The 17,670-nt window shown below is 36.7% G+C and overlaps 1 protein-coding gene across 8 annotated transcripts in view; it reads left to right on the forward strand.

Annotated features, from left to right (window-relative positions):
- HIPK3 (homeodomain interacting protein kinase 3) overlaps nt 1–17,670 on the forward strand; it is a 100,561-nt gene that overhangs the window by 58,909 nt on the left and 23,982 nt on the right. For all 8 annotated transcript variants that reach the window (XM_017514256.2, XM_017514260.2, XM_017514258.2 and 5 more), the window contains exon 3: nt 12,813–12,936. In XM_017514256.2, the coding sequence (XP_017369745.1) occupies nt 12,813–12,936 (124 nt within the window). The remainder of the gene's footprint in view (nt 1–12,812; nt 12,937–17,670) is intronic.

The following is a 17,670-nucleotide window of genomic DNA, read 5'->3' on the forward strand; positions in this document are numbered from 1 at the left end:
AAAAAAAAAAAAAAAAAAAAACATACTTTTTCTTTTTGCACCTGTGTGTTTTATAGAGAGAGAGTCTTGCTATGTTGCCCAGATGATCTTGAACTCCTGGCCTCAAGCAATCCTGCCTCAGCATCTGGAGTAGCTCCAACTACAGAGGTGCACCACTGTTTCTGGCTACACACAGCTATTTTTATGTGTATATTTTTTCTAGCTTTTATAGTTGTTCAGTATCCTTTCATTTTCTTCATTAGGCAGAATATAATTCAGTATATTTGAAGGTGTCTTGATGGCTCCTGGCAGTTTTCTAGACTGCTGTTTGTCGGGATTACTCACTCTGATAGGAAATTATGCAGGGTTTGTTTTATGGAGGAGTGTTATATTTTCATGTTCACTTTAATCCCACTCTTCTAGATATAGAAGCTGATTAATGTTATTGGCTATTCTGTATAATATTAAATATCTGAGAATTTCATTTAAAATATAGATGAACATGGAATGTATTTTGGGGACCATTGTGTCTGGGTATTTGTGTTCATTGAATACATCTTTAAGGAGTGATTTAAGTTTGTAAAAGACTCTGCCAGTGACTGTATGAAATACACAAATGAGAAACAGTTTCTGATCTTAAGGACCTTCCAGTCTTCTTAATAGAGTTGATAAGACAAATATATAAATATTATGAGGACTCTTTGTAGAGGGCACATTTTATTTCTAATATGGTTTACAATTTAAGCCTAAGTCTTGCCACTGTCATTTATTGACCCTGGGGAAATCACTCAAGCATTCTTAATTTCAGATGCTTTTGAGTTTAAGGGAGTTTAGTTGTGTGCCAAGTGCTTTTACTTGGTTTTATTGTCACAATAATCTGGAAAGGCAAGGATATCTTTCATTTAAAAATGAATAAATTGAGGCTGCAATAACAGTTACAATTCTCATAAGGCCTTGAGCTTGTAGTTGGAATTTGAATTTAGTACTCTGTTACTCCAAAGTCTGTATTTATTTAATTATACCAGTGCCGCATGACAATTGTTCTGAGAATCATTAATAGGTGCTCCTTGAAAAGTTGATGGTAATAATATGTTTTCTAATAAGTGCTTTGAAAAAATCAAGTGTAAGATAGCATCACTACTGTAGTAATCCTGCTAAAAAATTAACCGAATTTTCTTGTGAGAAAATATTAAATAAACACGAATTGAGGGATATTATACAAAATAACTGGTATATATTCTTAAAAAATGACAGTGTCATGAAAACCACAGAAATACCGAGGAGCTATTCCAGATAAGCAAAACTAAAGAAACATGAGTCTGGGATTTATTTTTTTTTAAAGTATTATTTGCTGCAAAGGAAGACATTATTGGGACAATTGGCAACATTTGAATTATAATATCATATTAATTTCCTGATTTTGACAAATATACTGTAGCTATGCAAGAGACTATGTTTTTGGGAAGTATACACTGAATGAAACATTTAGAAATAAAGGGGTCCAGTGTCTGCCACTTAACTCTCAAACAGCTCAGAAAAATTATGTTTGTGTTTATATAAAAGAGAGAAAAGGCAAATGGAGTAAAGTGTTAACAATTGGGGAATCTAGTTGAGGGGTATTATCAGAATTGTAGTATTTTTGCAACTTTTCTGTAAGTCTAAAATTATGTCAGCATAATCAGTTATAATGAAAAAGAGTATAGAAAAAATACTAATGTATTTGTCTAGCTGTTAAGTTATAATTTGCCTTTAAGAAATGGTGTGCTCCAGAGCACCATGAGGTTATGTGAGATCACCTGATGAAACAGTGTGTCATTTTCTATGTGCTCATTTATGCACAAGTACCTGGTCTTCTGGTTAAATAATGCATTTATTTATTTTCTATTTTTTAAATGGAAAAAATAGAAAATGTTTCTGGGATTACAGGGTCTCACTCTGTTGCCCAGGCTGGCGTACAGTGGTGTAATGATAGTTCACTGCAACCTTGACTTCCTTGGCTCAAGCGATCCTCCTGCCTCAGCTTCCCAAAGTAGCTGGGACTGCAGGTGTGCATGATGATACTTGGCTGATTTTTTATTTTTTGTATAGGTGGGGTCTTGCTATGTGCCCAGGCTGGTCTCGTACTCCTGGGCTCAAGTAATCCGCCTGCCGTGGACTCCCAAGGTGCCGAGATTACAGGCATGAGCCACTGCATCTGTCTAAATAGCACATTTAATAGTTTATAAAATAAAAAATGATTTATCTACATGGTTGTGAGGAGCTTGGACTGTTACTCAGACCGCATAGGTTTGTTTTTATAAAACCCCATCTTTCACTAACTGAGAGATTGTGAAAAGTTACTTCTGCACTTAGTTTTCTCATGTCTAAAAGGGGGTAATGTAGTATCTACCTCAAAGGGTTTGGTAGGTTTAAATGAGATAATGAATGTAAAACATTTAGCACAGAATCCGACTCTTAGGCTGGGGAGGGTGGCTTACACCTGTAATCCCAGCACTTTGGGAGGCTGAGGCGAGTAGATCACTTGAGGTCAGGAGTTCAAGACCAGCCTGGCCAACATGGTGAAACCCCGTCTCTACTAAAAACATAAAAAAATTAGCCAGGCGTGTTGGTGGGTGCCTATAATCCTAGCTACTTAAGAGGTTGAGGCAGGGGAATTGCTTGAACCCGGGAGGCAGAAATTGCAGTGAGCCGAGATCATGCCACTGCACTCCAGCCTGGGTGACAGAGAGAAACTCGATCTCAAAAAAAAGGAAAACAAAACAAAAAAAGAATCTGACTCTGGCTCAATCAAAATTTTAAATTATTGTTAATAATTGTTACCAAGTTAGAAAGTTAAATCATTTATTGCGGTTAAATAATTTTTGTTGTCTGATTTAGTCTAAACATACCTTATAGATTATGAGCCTCTGTTGATGTTTTACTGATGGTACATTATAATTTTAAATATACCTCATAGATATTTTTAAGACATAATTGCATTGTTCTATATGTACCCCCTAATCACCTGTAAAATAAGCATACTTAAATTTATTTTGTTTTGTCATACAATAAGATCTTTGAAAAGACTGAAAATCCAAATACAATACATATATATAGTACTAATAACATAGTGCATATACATGAGCTGTGATAAGCAGACACTAATTTTTCGACATCAACTTGTAAAGAACAGGCACATGCTACCTTAGTTGCTGATGTTTTGTCTTTATTTTCCACAGATATTTTTTGTATTACCATACTAATCTGGTTCCTTAGCCACTCTCTTGATATATGTTAGTAATGTTCTCATAGCCTTCTCTTCCATGTAATGAGATTTTTGGTACAGAGTCTTGCTCTGTTACCCAGGCTGGAGTGTGGTGGCGTGATTTCAACTCACTGTAACCTCCGCCTCCTGAGTTCAAGCAATTCTCGTGCCTCAGCTTCCTGAGTAGCTGGGATTACAGGTGTGCACCACCATCCCTGGCTAATTTTTGTATTTTTGATAGAGACAGGGTTTCACCATGTCTTGAACTCCTGGCCTCAAGTGATCTGCCCGATTTAGCGTCCCAAACTGCTGTGCTTGCAGGCATGAGCTACCGCACCTAGCCCATATCATGGTAATTTTGAGTGATGTTGCAACGGTTCCTGGTAGATAAAACATGAAGCAAGTATTGCTGTCCACAAATGAAATGCATTTCTGACTCTGTTTTTCTTTTGAAACGGGATGTCTCTCTGTTGCCCAGGCTGGAATGCAGTGGTGTGGTCACGGGTCATTGTAGCCTCGACCTCTTGGGTTCAAGTGATCCTCCTACTATAGCCTCCTGAGTAGCTGGGACCACAGGTGCATGCCATGATGCTTAGCTAAGTTTTTTACTTGAAGAGACAAGGTTTCGCTTTGTTTCCCAGCCTGGTCTTAAACTTCTGGACTTAAGCTATCTTCCTGCCTTGGGCTCCTAAAGTGATGGGGTGACAAATGTGAGTCACTGTGGTTGGCCCTGACTCCTATTTGTTTAAAATATTAGCTATTGGTCAGTCATAGAAATGCAAATTATTACTGTATCCATCTTTTTTGGTATTGAGCTTTAAACTACATTTGTGACATATTAGTAACAAATATTAAATCTTTCCTGTCTTCTATCTTCCATCTCTTGAGTTTAAAATTTAATAAACTTTGAAAATATTTGTTGTTGCTTTTGTTTTTTGTACTTGGTGCTTTGATCTGGATCATGGTCCTGCATACTTAAAAGATTGAGTGGCCTTGCAATAAGGATATTTTTAATTGTGGTATTTTTAGTCTTAAGACACAAACTACATTTGAATGAGTATCTGTTCTAAGAATCTGTACTTTGATTACATTTCAACATGTTATTGGATAGTTGCAGTTATAGAGTCATCTGCATGAAAGTCCAATATTCTGTAGTGATGTTATTTCTTATGGCCACAATTTTCTTTTGATATGAAAATATTCATGACTGAAAAAATATTTGTAGAAGCGGTTGATCATCTGTTTTGAAATCTATCTACCTTTCTAAGAATGTTGAAGGTTTGTTGCTTGTTTTAAAAAAAGCAGCATTCTGTGGGATATTGAAAATGCTTTAATCTGAAATAAACTCACTAGTAGTATTTTAACAGTCATCTTTCTGTTAAAGTTCCGCTTGTAGAAATGCTCTTCCATATTTTCATAAATTTTAGTTTTATTATTATTTCGAAGGAGTCTTGTAGGTCCTGTAGTGTAAGTTCCCCTATTATGCTTAAAAGAGTGTCCTTTATGGTTTTCTCTGCACAGCGATAGAGCCTTGAAGGAACATCTCCAATATTCCTTTCCTCCTGAGGCAACACATTCCCACTTCAAATACATGTGTTACGTAATTGTTCCTGGCTGGGCATGGTGGCTCACACCTGTATTCCCAGCACTTTGGGAGGCTGAGGTAAGGGGATCACTTGGGGCCAGGAGTTCGAGACCACCCTGGGCAATGTAGCAAGACCCTGTCTCTACAAAAAATAAAAAAACATTACCTGGGCATGATGCGTAGTCCCAGCTACTTGGGAGGCTAAGGTTGGAGGATTGCCAGAACCCTGGAGATTGAGACTGCAGTAAGCCGTGATTGCATCATTGCATTCCAGCCTGGGTTATAGAGCAAGACCCTGTCACAAAACAACAACAAAAAACTCCCAGAAAATTATTCCTTATAATAAATGAAAATAAATAAGATTGACTTAAGATCCAACATGATACTTATAATAAGAAAAATATAAAATTCCTATAAAGTCTGAATGATTGATAATTTTAAACATTAATCTTTTTTTATTATGCATTGAATTAATTAATTAATTAAATTTTTTTGAGACAGAGTCTTGCTCTGTTGCCCAGGCTGGAGTGCAGTGGTGCCATCTTGGCTCACTGCAACCTTCACCTCCTGGATTCAATGAATTCTCAAGCCTCAGCCTCCCGAGTAGCTGGGATTACAGGTGTGCACCACCATACCTGACTAATTTTTGTATTTTTAATAGAGATGGGTTTTTGCCATATTGGCTAAGGCTGGTCTGGAATTCCTGACCTCAAGTGATCTGCCTGCCTCAGCCTCCCAAAGTGCTGGGATTATAGGTGTGAGCCACTGTGGCTGGCCTAATTTTTTGTTTTTTGAGAGAAAGTCTTGCTCAGTTGCCCTGGCTGGAGTGGCACAATCACAGTTCCCTGTAGTCTTGCTCCTCCCACTTCAGCTTCCCAGGTAGCTGGGACCACAGGCACACACCACCATGCTTAGCTAATATTTTTTAAAAATTGTTTTTGTGGAGATAGAGTCTCTATATGTTATCTGAGGTGGTCTTGAACTCCTGGCTCATGTGATCCCTCCCAGCTTGGCCTCCCAAAGTGTTAGGATTATAGATGTAAGCCACCATACCTGGCCAATCTTATTTTATAGTATGAGATGCTTGTTTTAGAAACAATAAAATATTGTGGAAATATATACTATTTCTTACTCCTTGCCAGGTTGATTACTCTTTGATAATTGCTGATACAACTTAGGTGTGTATCCTTCTATTTGCCGTGTTGTACAAACACTTGTTTATCTGTGCCTGCATTTTATAAACATTTTAGGTCTTTGCTATCTTTTGTTACAAATATAGGGCTTTAATTTGTAAGAATTTGTTGAGTGCATGATGAATTGGTATCTGTATTGGTATCTGTGACTAATCACACCTACTGGCTAGTAGATGATCATATCCACTGTTGAGCTCATTTCCTAACTGCCTCTGGAAAAACATGTTACAATCATCTTTAGGAACACTACCTCTCCCAAAATAAGAGCTTTATTTTAGCTGAGAGGTATTTAGAGGATGTCTATGTATTTAATGTGAAAGATTTTTTATGGTTAAGATGAGTAAATGCTTAAAGAGCAGGAAAAGAGTTTAGTGAAATGTCAGCAAGAGCTTTCTTAACATAAATATATTTTACACTTCCTGATTAGTTTTAAAATCAAAGGTGATAGGTTTAAAGAGAAAAAGAGCACATTATTGAGAAATATAGCATCTGGGTGGGAGCACTTCCATTAAGATAAAAGTTCAATAGTTTTCATTTTTTATTTTTGTAGAAATGGGGGTCTCACTCTGTTGCCCCGGCGGGTTTCAAACTCCTGACCTCAAGCAGTGCTCCCATCTTGGACACCCAAAATGCTGAAATCATAGGTATGAGCCACACTGCCTGGCCCAAAAGTCCAGTAGTTTTAGGGATCATAGGAATTATTTATTTTAAGATGTAGTGGTTAAAAGCATGGATTTTGGAGCCAAAAAACCTGCATTTGAGTTCTAGCTGTACCTCTTACTAGCTGTGTGACCTTAAGCAAGTTACTTACCCTTTGTCTGTTTCTTCATCTATTGAAAGGATTTGTATGAATATCAAATGAGCTAATACTTACAAAGTGCTTAGAACATTGCTTGGTTCATAGTACTATTTTGGTACTTTGTTACTGTTATTGTATATTTTAAAAAGGATTTATATAGAGTGAAAAGTTTGGTTTAAAAAAATGCCAGCAAAATCTTTCTCTCTCTCTCTCTTCCCTTTTTATTCTGATTGTCATAGAAATCTAAAGACCAGTAAATCATAAAAGAAACATAACAAGTGGTTTTTCATATTAAGAGCTATTTAAAAATATAGGTCAGTGTTTTTTTGTTTGTAGAAAATAAAATCAGAGGATATCTTTATTGAATTGCCAAAAATGACTTCTGGGCCAATTTTTAGGTTTTCTGTTCATTTGGTTTCGTGTGTTTCTTTGAGTCAGAAGATTTTGTGATTTGAGATGAAATGGAATAAAGAGGCTTTAGAGTCAGGCATTTAAATCTCAGTCCCACCACTTTCTGAGTATCTTTGGGCAGTGTATTTGTTATCTGTTGCTGTGTGACAAACATTTCCAAAACTTAGTTCCTTTAGAAACAATGATTTATTATTTCTCCTTCTGTGGATTGGCTGTACTCAACCCAGGGGTTCTTCTGTTTCATGTAAAACATTTTGTTTACCCAAATTGTTGGTCTTGGGTAGAAGAACAATGCAGTAATATGGCTTTTTATTGTTGTTGTTTTGTTTTCTTGTTTGTTTTTGAGACTTGGGGAGAAGTGAGTTTGGGGAATCAGGAGTTCTTTCTGAACACATTTAGTTTGAGATGCCTAGTAACATTCAAGAAGTGCTGAGTAGACAATTGGATACACAAGTCTGGAGTTAAAGAGAGAGGCCTGAATTGGAAATGTACATTTGGGAGTCTTAAGAATAGAGATGGTTATTTAAAAACATGTGACAGGATGATATCGTGTAAGGGAGGTAAAAGCACATAGAGAAGATAGATGCCCAAAGACTGAACCTTCAGGCACCCCAAAGTTTAAACGTTGGGAAAATGAAATGGAACTAGTGAAGCAATCTGAAAAGGGTATACTAGTGAGATAAGGAGGAGAATGAAGAGTTCTGGTGTCCTGGAATTCAAGTGCAGGTAGATTAATAATCATCTGTGTTAAATACTGCAAGTCAAGTAGATTGAGGATGTGACAATGCAGTGGTTTAGTGACCTTGATGAAAGCTATTTGGATGGAACAATAAGTTAATGAAAGGCTTTTCAAATGAGTTCAAGATGAGGGTAGAATTGGAGGCAGTTTGTATCAACAGTGCTTTCAAGAAGAATTGGTGTAAAATGGGAACAGAAAAAGGGGTGATGGCTGAAGGAGCATGTATAATCAAGAGTTTTTTTCTTTTCCTTTGTTTTTCCAAGATGGAGATCTAGAATTGTCCTATAGAGAAAGAGGTATTGGTAATGAGAGTGGGAAATTGGAGTGATATACTTCAGTAAGTGAGCATGGATATCTTAGATAGAAACATTACACTGACAGCTGCAAGTGGTCTAGTAGATTTGGTAAGAATGTGTGGAAGCTGTCTTTCAAATTACATCTATTTATTTCAGTAAAGTGGAATACAAGGACAACAATGAGGATGGGGAGGAGGTGGAGGTTTGAAAAGAGGAAATGTGAAGTAGGACAGTGAGTATGAATAGATTATAGGAATGTATATACTGCTTTACATTTCACATACATTCTTTTACTTAGTCCTTTAGATAATCTTCTGAGTATGTAAGGTCAGTAAAACCCTTTATGTGTGTGTGTATATATATATATATATATATATATATATATATATATTTATTTTGAGACAGAGTCTTGCTATGTTGCCCAGGTTAGAGTGCAATGGCGCTATCTCATCTCAGCTGATTACAATCTCTACCTCCCGGGTTCAAGCAATTCTCCTGTCTCAGCATCCCAAGTAACTGGGGCTACAGGCACCCGCCACCACGCCTGGCTAACTTTTGTATTTTTAGTAGAGACGGGGTTTCACTGTATTGGCCAGGCTGGTCTCAAACCCCTGTCCTTGTGATCCACATGCCTCGGCCTCCCAAAGTGCTGGGATTACAGGCGTGAGCCACTGCACCCAGCCAAAACCCTGTTTTAAAAATGAAAATACTAGCCAGGCATGGTGGCTCACGCCTATAATCCCAGCACTTTGGGAGGCTGAGGAGGGCAGATCACCTGAGGTTGGGAGTTTGAGACCAACCTGAAAATACAAAAAATTACCTGGGTGTGGTGGTGCATGCCTGTAATCCCAGCTACTGTGGGTTGAGGCAGGAGAATCGCTTGAACCTGGGAAGTGGAGGTTGCAGTGAGCCGAGATCATGCCATTGCACTCCAGCCTGGGCAACAAGGGTAAAACTCCGTCTCAAAAAAAAAAATAATAATAATAAAATATACTGCTGTCACCATCAGTTAGAAACTTTGCTTCTTCATTAAATGGTAGCACATGGCAGAAGGAATTTGTTGCTCTTTGTCTGACAGAAACTCTTTTCTTGCTGTTAACAGAAGTAAAATTATTTCAGTCTCTTTAAATGGTATATCTTAGGTGCTGTTATTCTGTTATTTTCTTTCATTGCCAAATGTGATAGTGAAAATTTCTACACCGAAAATTTCAAATCCTATGAATAATTTTTCATATTAAATATTTCAAAATAGTCATAAAGCTTTCATACACACAGCAATAGCCCTAGTATTAGTCTTAATAATTTTCGTTTAGCATTCAGATTAGTATATGATTAACATTGGTAGTGAATCTCATTTCCACAGCATAGTTTCAAAACTGCATTTTTGCTTTGAATCTTCTTTAGTGTACATTAATATATACCCTTTTAAACTCTTGTGCCCAGTTCTCTTTCTTTCTGCCTAGACTTCTGTACTTGAAGCCTAGTCCAAACCTAGACTTCACTCTGATGCTTTTCTTTGTGTGACTCAATCTATGTTGAAATGATTTATCTGAGAAATGTTTACTATATGCATATTCTTTACAAGGTTCTGGGTATACAAATAATGAACAAAAAGGGATAAGGTCTCCATCTTTGATAGCTTTGTAAATACAATATTGTGTATATATGGGATTAATAACTTAGTGCAACTTCTTTTCATCTTTCTACAACATGTTTTAGCACTTGATTACATATCTAAATATAATTAATGTGTATACATCTACAGACACTTGAATATTTTGTCAAAAGAATGAATGCCTTTTATAACCATGTTTTGAAGATCTTTTATACCTCAATATTTTGTCAAAAGAATGAATACCTTTTATAACCATGTTTGAAGATCTTTTATATCATCTCCCCATGGCTCTTAATTGTTTTCAACAAATGCCTGTGGATTGGTTAAGGTTCTACTGAATCTTAAGTATTAATTACAGCAGAGATGAGGCCAGGAGTAGAATATTCACTAGGCAGATCCCAAGTCTATGGTAGAAGACAACTTGTTCATTATCCTGAATTTACTTTGCCAGAAGAGTTGTAGGGAGGAAATGGGATGGTTCTCCCATTGGTCTAACTTCTTGAGTATAGGGCTTTGGTTCTCAACTTTGGCTATATGTTGAAGCCACTCTTGATTCCTACAATCCCCAGGGTTTCTGATTTAATTGGTGTATGGTGTGGCCAGGACCAAATGATTGTAATGTGCAGCCAAGATTGAGAACCACTGCCTTAGGAGATGATAACCCACAGTCTCAGTTAAGAAATTGGCAGAAGGTTGATTTTGCTTAACTCTTGATCCTATACGCATTGAGAAGGTCTGGGAACCATGCAAACAGTACTGAGGATCCATAGCTCCCTGATCTTTCAAAGGACTATTCTACACAAAAAGATACCACAGATCCTCAGAGAAATAGCTACTTCTATGACTGGAGCAGGGAAAGAACAAGATGAGCCTGGAATACCTTGCTGTGTCAGAAAGTAAAGAAATAATCAGAGAATGATGAGGACATTTCAGAAGAACGTAAAAGTCTCAGGGAGTTCTAACTGGTCAGATCTGGGATTTTTTTCTTTTTTTTCTTCTGAGATAGAGCTTGGCTCTGTCCTCCAGGCTGCAGTGCAGTGGCATGATCTTGGCTCCCTGCAGTTTGGACCTCCTGGGCTCAAAGTGACCCTCCCACTTCAACCTCCCAAGTAGCTGGGACTACAGGTGTGCACCACCACCCTGGCTAATTAAAAGTTTTTGTGACCTGGTGCCGTGGCTCACGCCTGTAATCCCAGCACTTTGTGAGGCTGAGGCAGGAGGATCATCTGAGGTCCGGAGTTCTAGACCAGCCTGGCCAACATGGTAAAACCCTGTCTCTACTACTAAAAAAATATTTTTTTTTTGTTTTTATAGAGCTGAGGTCTCATTATGTTGCCCGGGCTGGTCTCAGACTCTTGGGCTCAAGCAATCCTACCACCTTGGCCTCCCAAAGTGCTGGAATTACAGGTGTGAGCCACCACACCAAATCTAGGAAAATTTGAGAATCAAAATAAGTAATTATAGTCATGGATTATAACTCATTGAATAAAATAGAAATCCTTTAATCTGTACTCATACAGTTAAATAAATGAAAAAAGGTAAAGTGTGATAAGAAATGGATTATTTATATACTTTCAAATTGAGATCCCACAAAATACTTAATTAGAAAGAGAAAAGGAGAAAGAGAAAAGGAAGAAATGGAGAAATATAGCAGACATCATGTGATCAAAGTAAAATTATTAGTACTGAATGGAACATATCAAAATTGCATGCTATCTAATAAGATACAATGAGAAAACATGATCACTTCTGTGATATTCCTCTGGATCTAATTATGAGGAAGCATCAGATAAACCCACACTGAGGTACATTTCTTCAGATGTAATATCTTATGCAAAGGTCATGGAAATCTAGACAAAACTTAGGAATTATTCCATATTGAAAAAGACATATGAAAGAGATATGACAACTAAATGCAATGCACGATCCTGAGTTGGATACTTTTGCCAAAAAGGATGATATTCGTATAATTGGCCAAACTTAATTGGAGTCTGAAGCTTAGATGGTGGGAGTGTATCAGTGTTCATTTTCTGATTTTGATTATTGTATTGTGGTTATGGAGGAGAATATTCTTGTTTGTAGGAACTATAAAGTATGCAGAAATTTGGCAAATTATTCTCAATGGTTTAGGAAAAAAATATGTACTGTTCTTGCAACTTCTGTGTAAGATTGAGATTGTTTTAAAATTAAACACACATGCACACACAAATCTAGGATAACTGTGATACATATGACTTCTTTGAAATCACACAGCTGTATATGGGTCTCTCTTAGAACATAAGTCTTCTCAAGGGAAATCCATATGAAGTAGCAACATAATTCATCTAGAAATGATACGTTTCACAGAGTTTATTTCCCAAATGACCAACCTCTAATGCTTTTTAACTATTTTGTTATGTCCTATATACTTGTTTGCCTTTTAAGACAGAATACTTTGAATTTAGTTTAATCTCTTGGATGATGAATGGCTCTAATTAGGTAAATATTTATTACTATATTCTGAAGTAGTATCTAGGTCTAAATTCACTTTTAACCTTTGGGGGTTTGCTTTGTTTTGGTTTTATCTCTCAGTGTCTGGTTTTCAGTTCTGTCATAGTGTATGTATTTAATAGTTTGCCAGTTCTCTTCCTACTGTATCATTTCTGATCTGCTGTAGTCTTGAAAACAAGATCTGTGTTTTTTCCTTTTCAAAAAATGTTATGTTAGTAAAACTGCAAGGGAAAAGGATTACAGTGGAGAGACTTTATTCTAGAAATGTCATACTCATAGTGTCCCTTTCAGATTAATTCAGGATTATGTCTAGGTTTCAAAGAGTTCTGAAATAGTGAAGGATTCCTATAAATAGAATGTGATGCCTCTGTCATTTTACTAATTTTTCCTAGAATGTTGGATGAAATTAGGTAATTTTAGAGAAAAACTACCCTGATTTTTGTTTTAATTTTAAATTTCAGAGCTCCAGAGATTATATTGGGGTTGCCATTTTGTGAAGCCATAGACATGTGGTCATTGGGATGTGTGATTGCAGAATTATTCCTTGGATGGCCGCTCTACCCAGGAGCCTTGGAGTATGATCAGGTAACAAATAATGATAATCTAATAGAATTGGTAGAAAGTAAAGAATAATAACAGACTTATAGGAACGAATGCCTGCAGGTATACAATACACGGGAAAGTCTTTTTACATAAAGTGGCAGAACCTGAGATCTTGTAGAAGTGATTTTGAAAAGTGTTTTATAATGCTGAAGTAAATTTTCATAAAGTTGCAGCCTACAGAGTCTCAAAACTAGTTATGTAAAATTATGGGAAAATTTTATATTGTAAACATATAAAAGGTTGGATTGTGTCCATTTAATTAATTGTGCTTTGCTTGGGCGACAAACTTTGATGATGTGTGAAATTTCAGTCCCTCCCAAAGAATAAAAGGTCCTAAATGGCATTAAAACTTTTGATCTTAAACCAGCTGCCATTATTGGGTTTTAAATATCTCTGTCACTTGAATCCTCTTCAGTCTTTTTAGCTGTTTTGAATGGCACTGAAATTATCTTTTAGCATTGTTTAATCATTTTCAGTAGAATTCAGCAAAATACCTTATTAAGCACACTTTTTATGGTAGTTTTCAGGTATATTCATTAGCCTTTCTACTACTAAACAGTGTTGTTTGCTAGTAGTCTTAATTTTTAATACCAAGATTATTTTTTGGAGAAACCGCCATCTTATTCATTATTCTTTGAGCATCTTCTTTATTAAAAGATAATGTACTCAACTCATTCTAATAGAAAATGCTAGTCAAAATCAACAAATTAGTTACATTAATTTTGTCATTCTGTTTATTGAATAAATACAATTTTTATTTAAATGATATTTAACTTTCAAGCAAGAAAAAATAGAAAATAGAAGAATTTAAAGCACATATTACATAATCATGATTATAGCCTTATATTTTAGGGCTATTTTCTCTGTCAAGAAGAATAAGAGAGGTAATTAATTTGGGTGACTTAAATGTTCCTGAGATGACTCTGTCATTTAATACTGATTATTAGATTAGATGTTATCATTGACTTTAATCTCTTATCATTGTCCATGAACCTTCCCTTTTAGGTTAGGTTTTCTGTATTCTCACCTTCCCTCCTCCACGGTCAGGATTCCACTTAATAGACAGTTTGTGTAAAATTTTCCATACATCCTGTCTTCTTTCAGTTTTCTATCCAATGACTAGCTTTGGTACAGATTCGAGACTACTGCCAGTTCTGAACGAGTTGGTAATTAAATCAGAGTCCCGTAATCCTTTAGCTGTTGGGGTACTGAGGCACCAGTAAGATGCTAGAAACACACCCTTGGCTTTGTAGATTACAGTCTAAGGCATGCATAGTGCCCTGGAGCAGGACACCGTCTAGTGGCAATTTCAAGTTGATTTGTTACTATACTCATTTAGAACTTCAGAGTTCATCTTGGACGACTGATGTTAGTATTGAAAAGGACCCCAGAGTATACCCAGTTACTGTCCCCATTTCATTTTATAAGGGAGAAAATGGATGCCCAGAAAAATGAATTCACTTGTCAAAAGTCACAATGGTAATTTTAAAGACAAAGCCTTGACCAAAACTCAATTTTTCTAAATTTTATAATGGGTGTTTGTTTTTTTAAACTAAACTGATCCAGATTGACAATGTTTTCGGGATGTATATTATTCCAAAGGGATTAACAGAAGGCCACTGACATATAGCATCAATACAGGTCAGTGTTTTAAAATATTTTATAAAATACATGAATGCAAATAAATAGGAGTGATTTAATGGGCATCTTTGCCCCTATCTGAGACTTTAAACTCATTTTCAAGCAGGTTATTTGTTATATAGGCTTTGATAAAATGTCTGTTTTCAAGATAAGGGAGTTCCCCTCTATTCCTAATTTTCCAAGGTTCCCTTCCGCCCCCTCATTAATCCTAACTGGGTTTGGGGCTTTCAAGTGCTTTTTGGTTTTTTGCATTTGTTAAAATGTTCACATATGTTTTTCTTTTTCTTTTCCTTTTTTTTTTTTTCGAGATAGAGTCTTGCTCTTTTGCCCAGTGCAATAGCAAGATCATGGTTGACTGCAACCTCTGCTCCACTGGGTTCAGCAATTCTTCTGTCTCAGCCTCCCTAGATGTGGGACTACAGGTGTGCACCACCATGCCCGGCTAATTTTTGTATTTTTAGTAGAGACGGGGTTTCACCATATTGACCAGGCTGGTCTTAAACTCCTGACCTCAAATGATCCACCCCCCTTCCCTCCCAAAGTGCTGGGAATCCAGGCGTGAGCCACCTCGCCTGGCCATATATGCTTTTCAAAACAGCTTTAGTCTATTTATTAATGTGTTTGATTTTCATAGATTTTCCCCGTATCCCTAGATTATGGTCACCTAATGTTAGGAGGATATGAAAGGGCTACCAGGAGGAATATGTCTCTCTCTATTATCTGTTCCTTATTCTAGTAATCAGGTGTCTAGATATGATTGGACACCCCAATTGGGGAGTTGGTACCTTTTTTTTTAGACTGGGTCTCAGTTTGTCACCTAGGCCGGAATACAGTGACACGATCATAGTTCACTGCAGTCTTGAACTCCCGGGCTCAATCAGTCCTCCTCTACTGAGCACACCTCAGGCTGTGCCCAATAGTCAGCATGCCTGACTTATTTTTAATTTTTTGTAGAGATGGAATCTCTTTCTCTATGTTGCCTAAGCTGGTCTCAAAGTCCTGGGCTTAAGTGATCCTTCCACCTGGACCTCTAAAAGTGCTGGGATTACAGGTGCGAGTCATTGTACCTGGCCTGGCAGTTTTTTTCTAATTATTATTTTTTGCCTTACAGTGGCAGTACAGTGGGCAATAGTAATATTAACTAATTAATACTTACTGAGCTCCTTTATGTGCTAGGAACTGCTCTTAACACTTTATATTAACTCATTTAATGCTCATAACAACCCTATGAAGAACATACTACTATTGCCTCTATTTTACAGATGGAAACTAAAGAGTTCTTAATAGTAGAACTATAATTATCATATTCTTTTTTAGAGACAGAGTCTTTCTCTGTTGCCCTGGATGGAGTGAAGTGGTAGGATCATATTTCACTGGAACCTTGAACTCGTAGGCTCAAGTGGTTCTCCTGCCTAGGCCTCCCAAAGTGTTGCAGTCACAGACATGAGCCACTGTGCCTGGCCAAATTATTATATTCTTAAAAGCCAAATTTGAGTCACCAGGAAAAATACTCAGAGTATTTTAATTCTTCATTATAGGGTTCATGTTCTAGCCCTTTAATCATATTTATCATTTCTTAAAGCCTTTCCAATGCAATTTTCTCTTTGGATTTTAGATTCTATAAGTAGACACTGACTATGTTGAAAATTTATAATTTTGTAGTTTCTCATGTGCATTTCATTTCCATTTATATGGACACCTATATTTAGTGTATGTGTTTAGGAAAGATCCTACCACTAATTGTTACAGTACATGAATTTCTTCCTGTCTTAATTGTAGATAAACTGTCTTGTTAGTGTTCTATTTATAGGACTTCATTTACTAGGGAAATATCAAAAGTATTCTAGGGAATTAAGGAATATTTTATTGATGGATGGATGGATAGACGGATGGATGGATGGACAATACTTGGTAAATGATTATTTCTCCAAAATGTTTGTTGGAGTTTAGGTAGAATATTATCCAGAACAACTAAGAATCTGACTTTATATTCAAATCATATTTGGTAATTTCAAGTCTTACGTAAGCACAATAAAGTTCACTGTTACAACTGCAGAGCAAAATAAATCTTTCAAGATTTCTATTTTTTTCAGGCTGTTTAGCAAAGAGACCCATTCAAGCTGGCTCAAATAAGGGGACATTTATTTATATGTGTGGATGTATTAGACCATTTGCATTGCTGTAAAGGAATACCTGAGTTATTTATAAAGAAAAGAGATTTAATTGGCTCACAGTTCTGCAGGCTGTACAAGCAAGGCTCCAGTACGTGCTTCTGGTGAGGGTCTTAGGAAGCTTACAACCATGGCAGAAGGGAAGGGGAGCAGGTGTTTCACATGGTGAGAACAGGAGCAAGAGATCGGGGAGGTGGGTACCACACACACTGAAACAACCAGATCTTGAGATAACTCACTGTTGGGGGGACAGCACCAAGCCATTCATGAGGTATCTGCCCCCATTACCCAAACACCTCCTACCAGGCCCTACCTCCGACATTGGGGATTATATTTCAACATGAGATTTGGAGGGGACAAACATCCAAATTAATCAGTGGACTATCACAAGGATTCAAGAATGAAACTATAATAAGACTGGGATTTGTGAAGTTTGGAATTTAAGGTGCTTTTCAAAGCAAGGCGACACTAGAGGTATTAACAGGTGTTGGCAGAATTTCACTGGTACTGGACCATCAGTGTGACTAAGCTGTTCTTCAAGTGCCTTTGTCTGTTCTGATCTGAGTTTCTGCTCACCTTACCTTTGGTTTGGTTACATGACCATAAAACTCCAGCTCTACCTATAACCCTTTAGCTCATCCCCCAAGAGTAATTGGTATTTCTTAGTTCATGTTTCTGACATAATCCGATTTACTTAGTTTTTTTCTAGTTGAGTTCACAAGGCCAGTTTATGAATTATGTGTCAGATTCCCATTCTTCATCCACTGGAGATGGAGGAAGGCAAACATATTCATACATTAGGGATTCTAAATGGAACATTTTTCTCTTCAAAAGACTGGGCAGGTGATATGACTAGTAATAAACTTAGAGTTTCACTGGCCACTTTTTTTTTTTTTTTTTTTTT

This window comes from Cebus imitator, unplaced genomic scaffold (genome assembly GCF_001604975.1).
Source record: "Cebus imitator isolate Cc_AM_T3 unplaced genomic scaffold, Cebus_imitator-1.0 Scaffold521, whole genome shotgun sequence".
NCBI classification, from domain to species: domain Eukaryota; kingdom Metazoa; phylum Chordata; class Mammalia; order Primates; family Cebidae; genus Cebus; species Cebus imitator.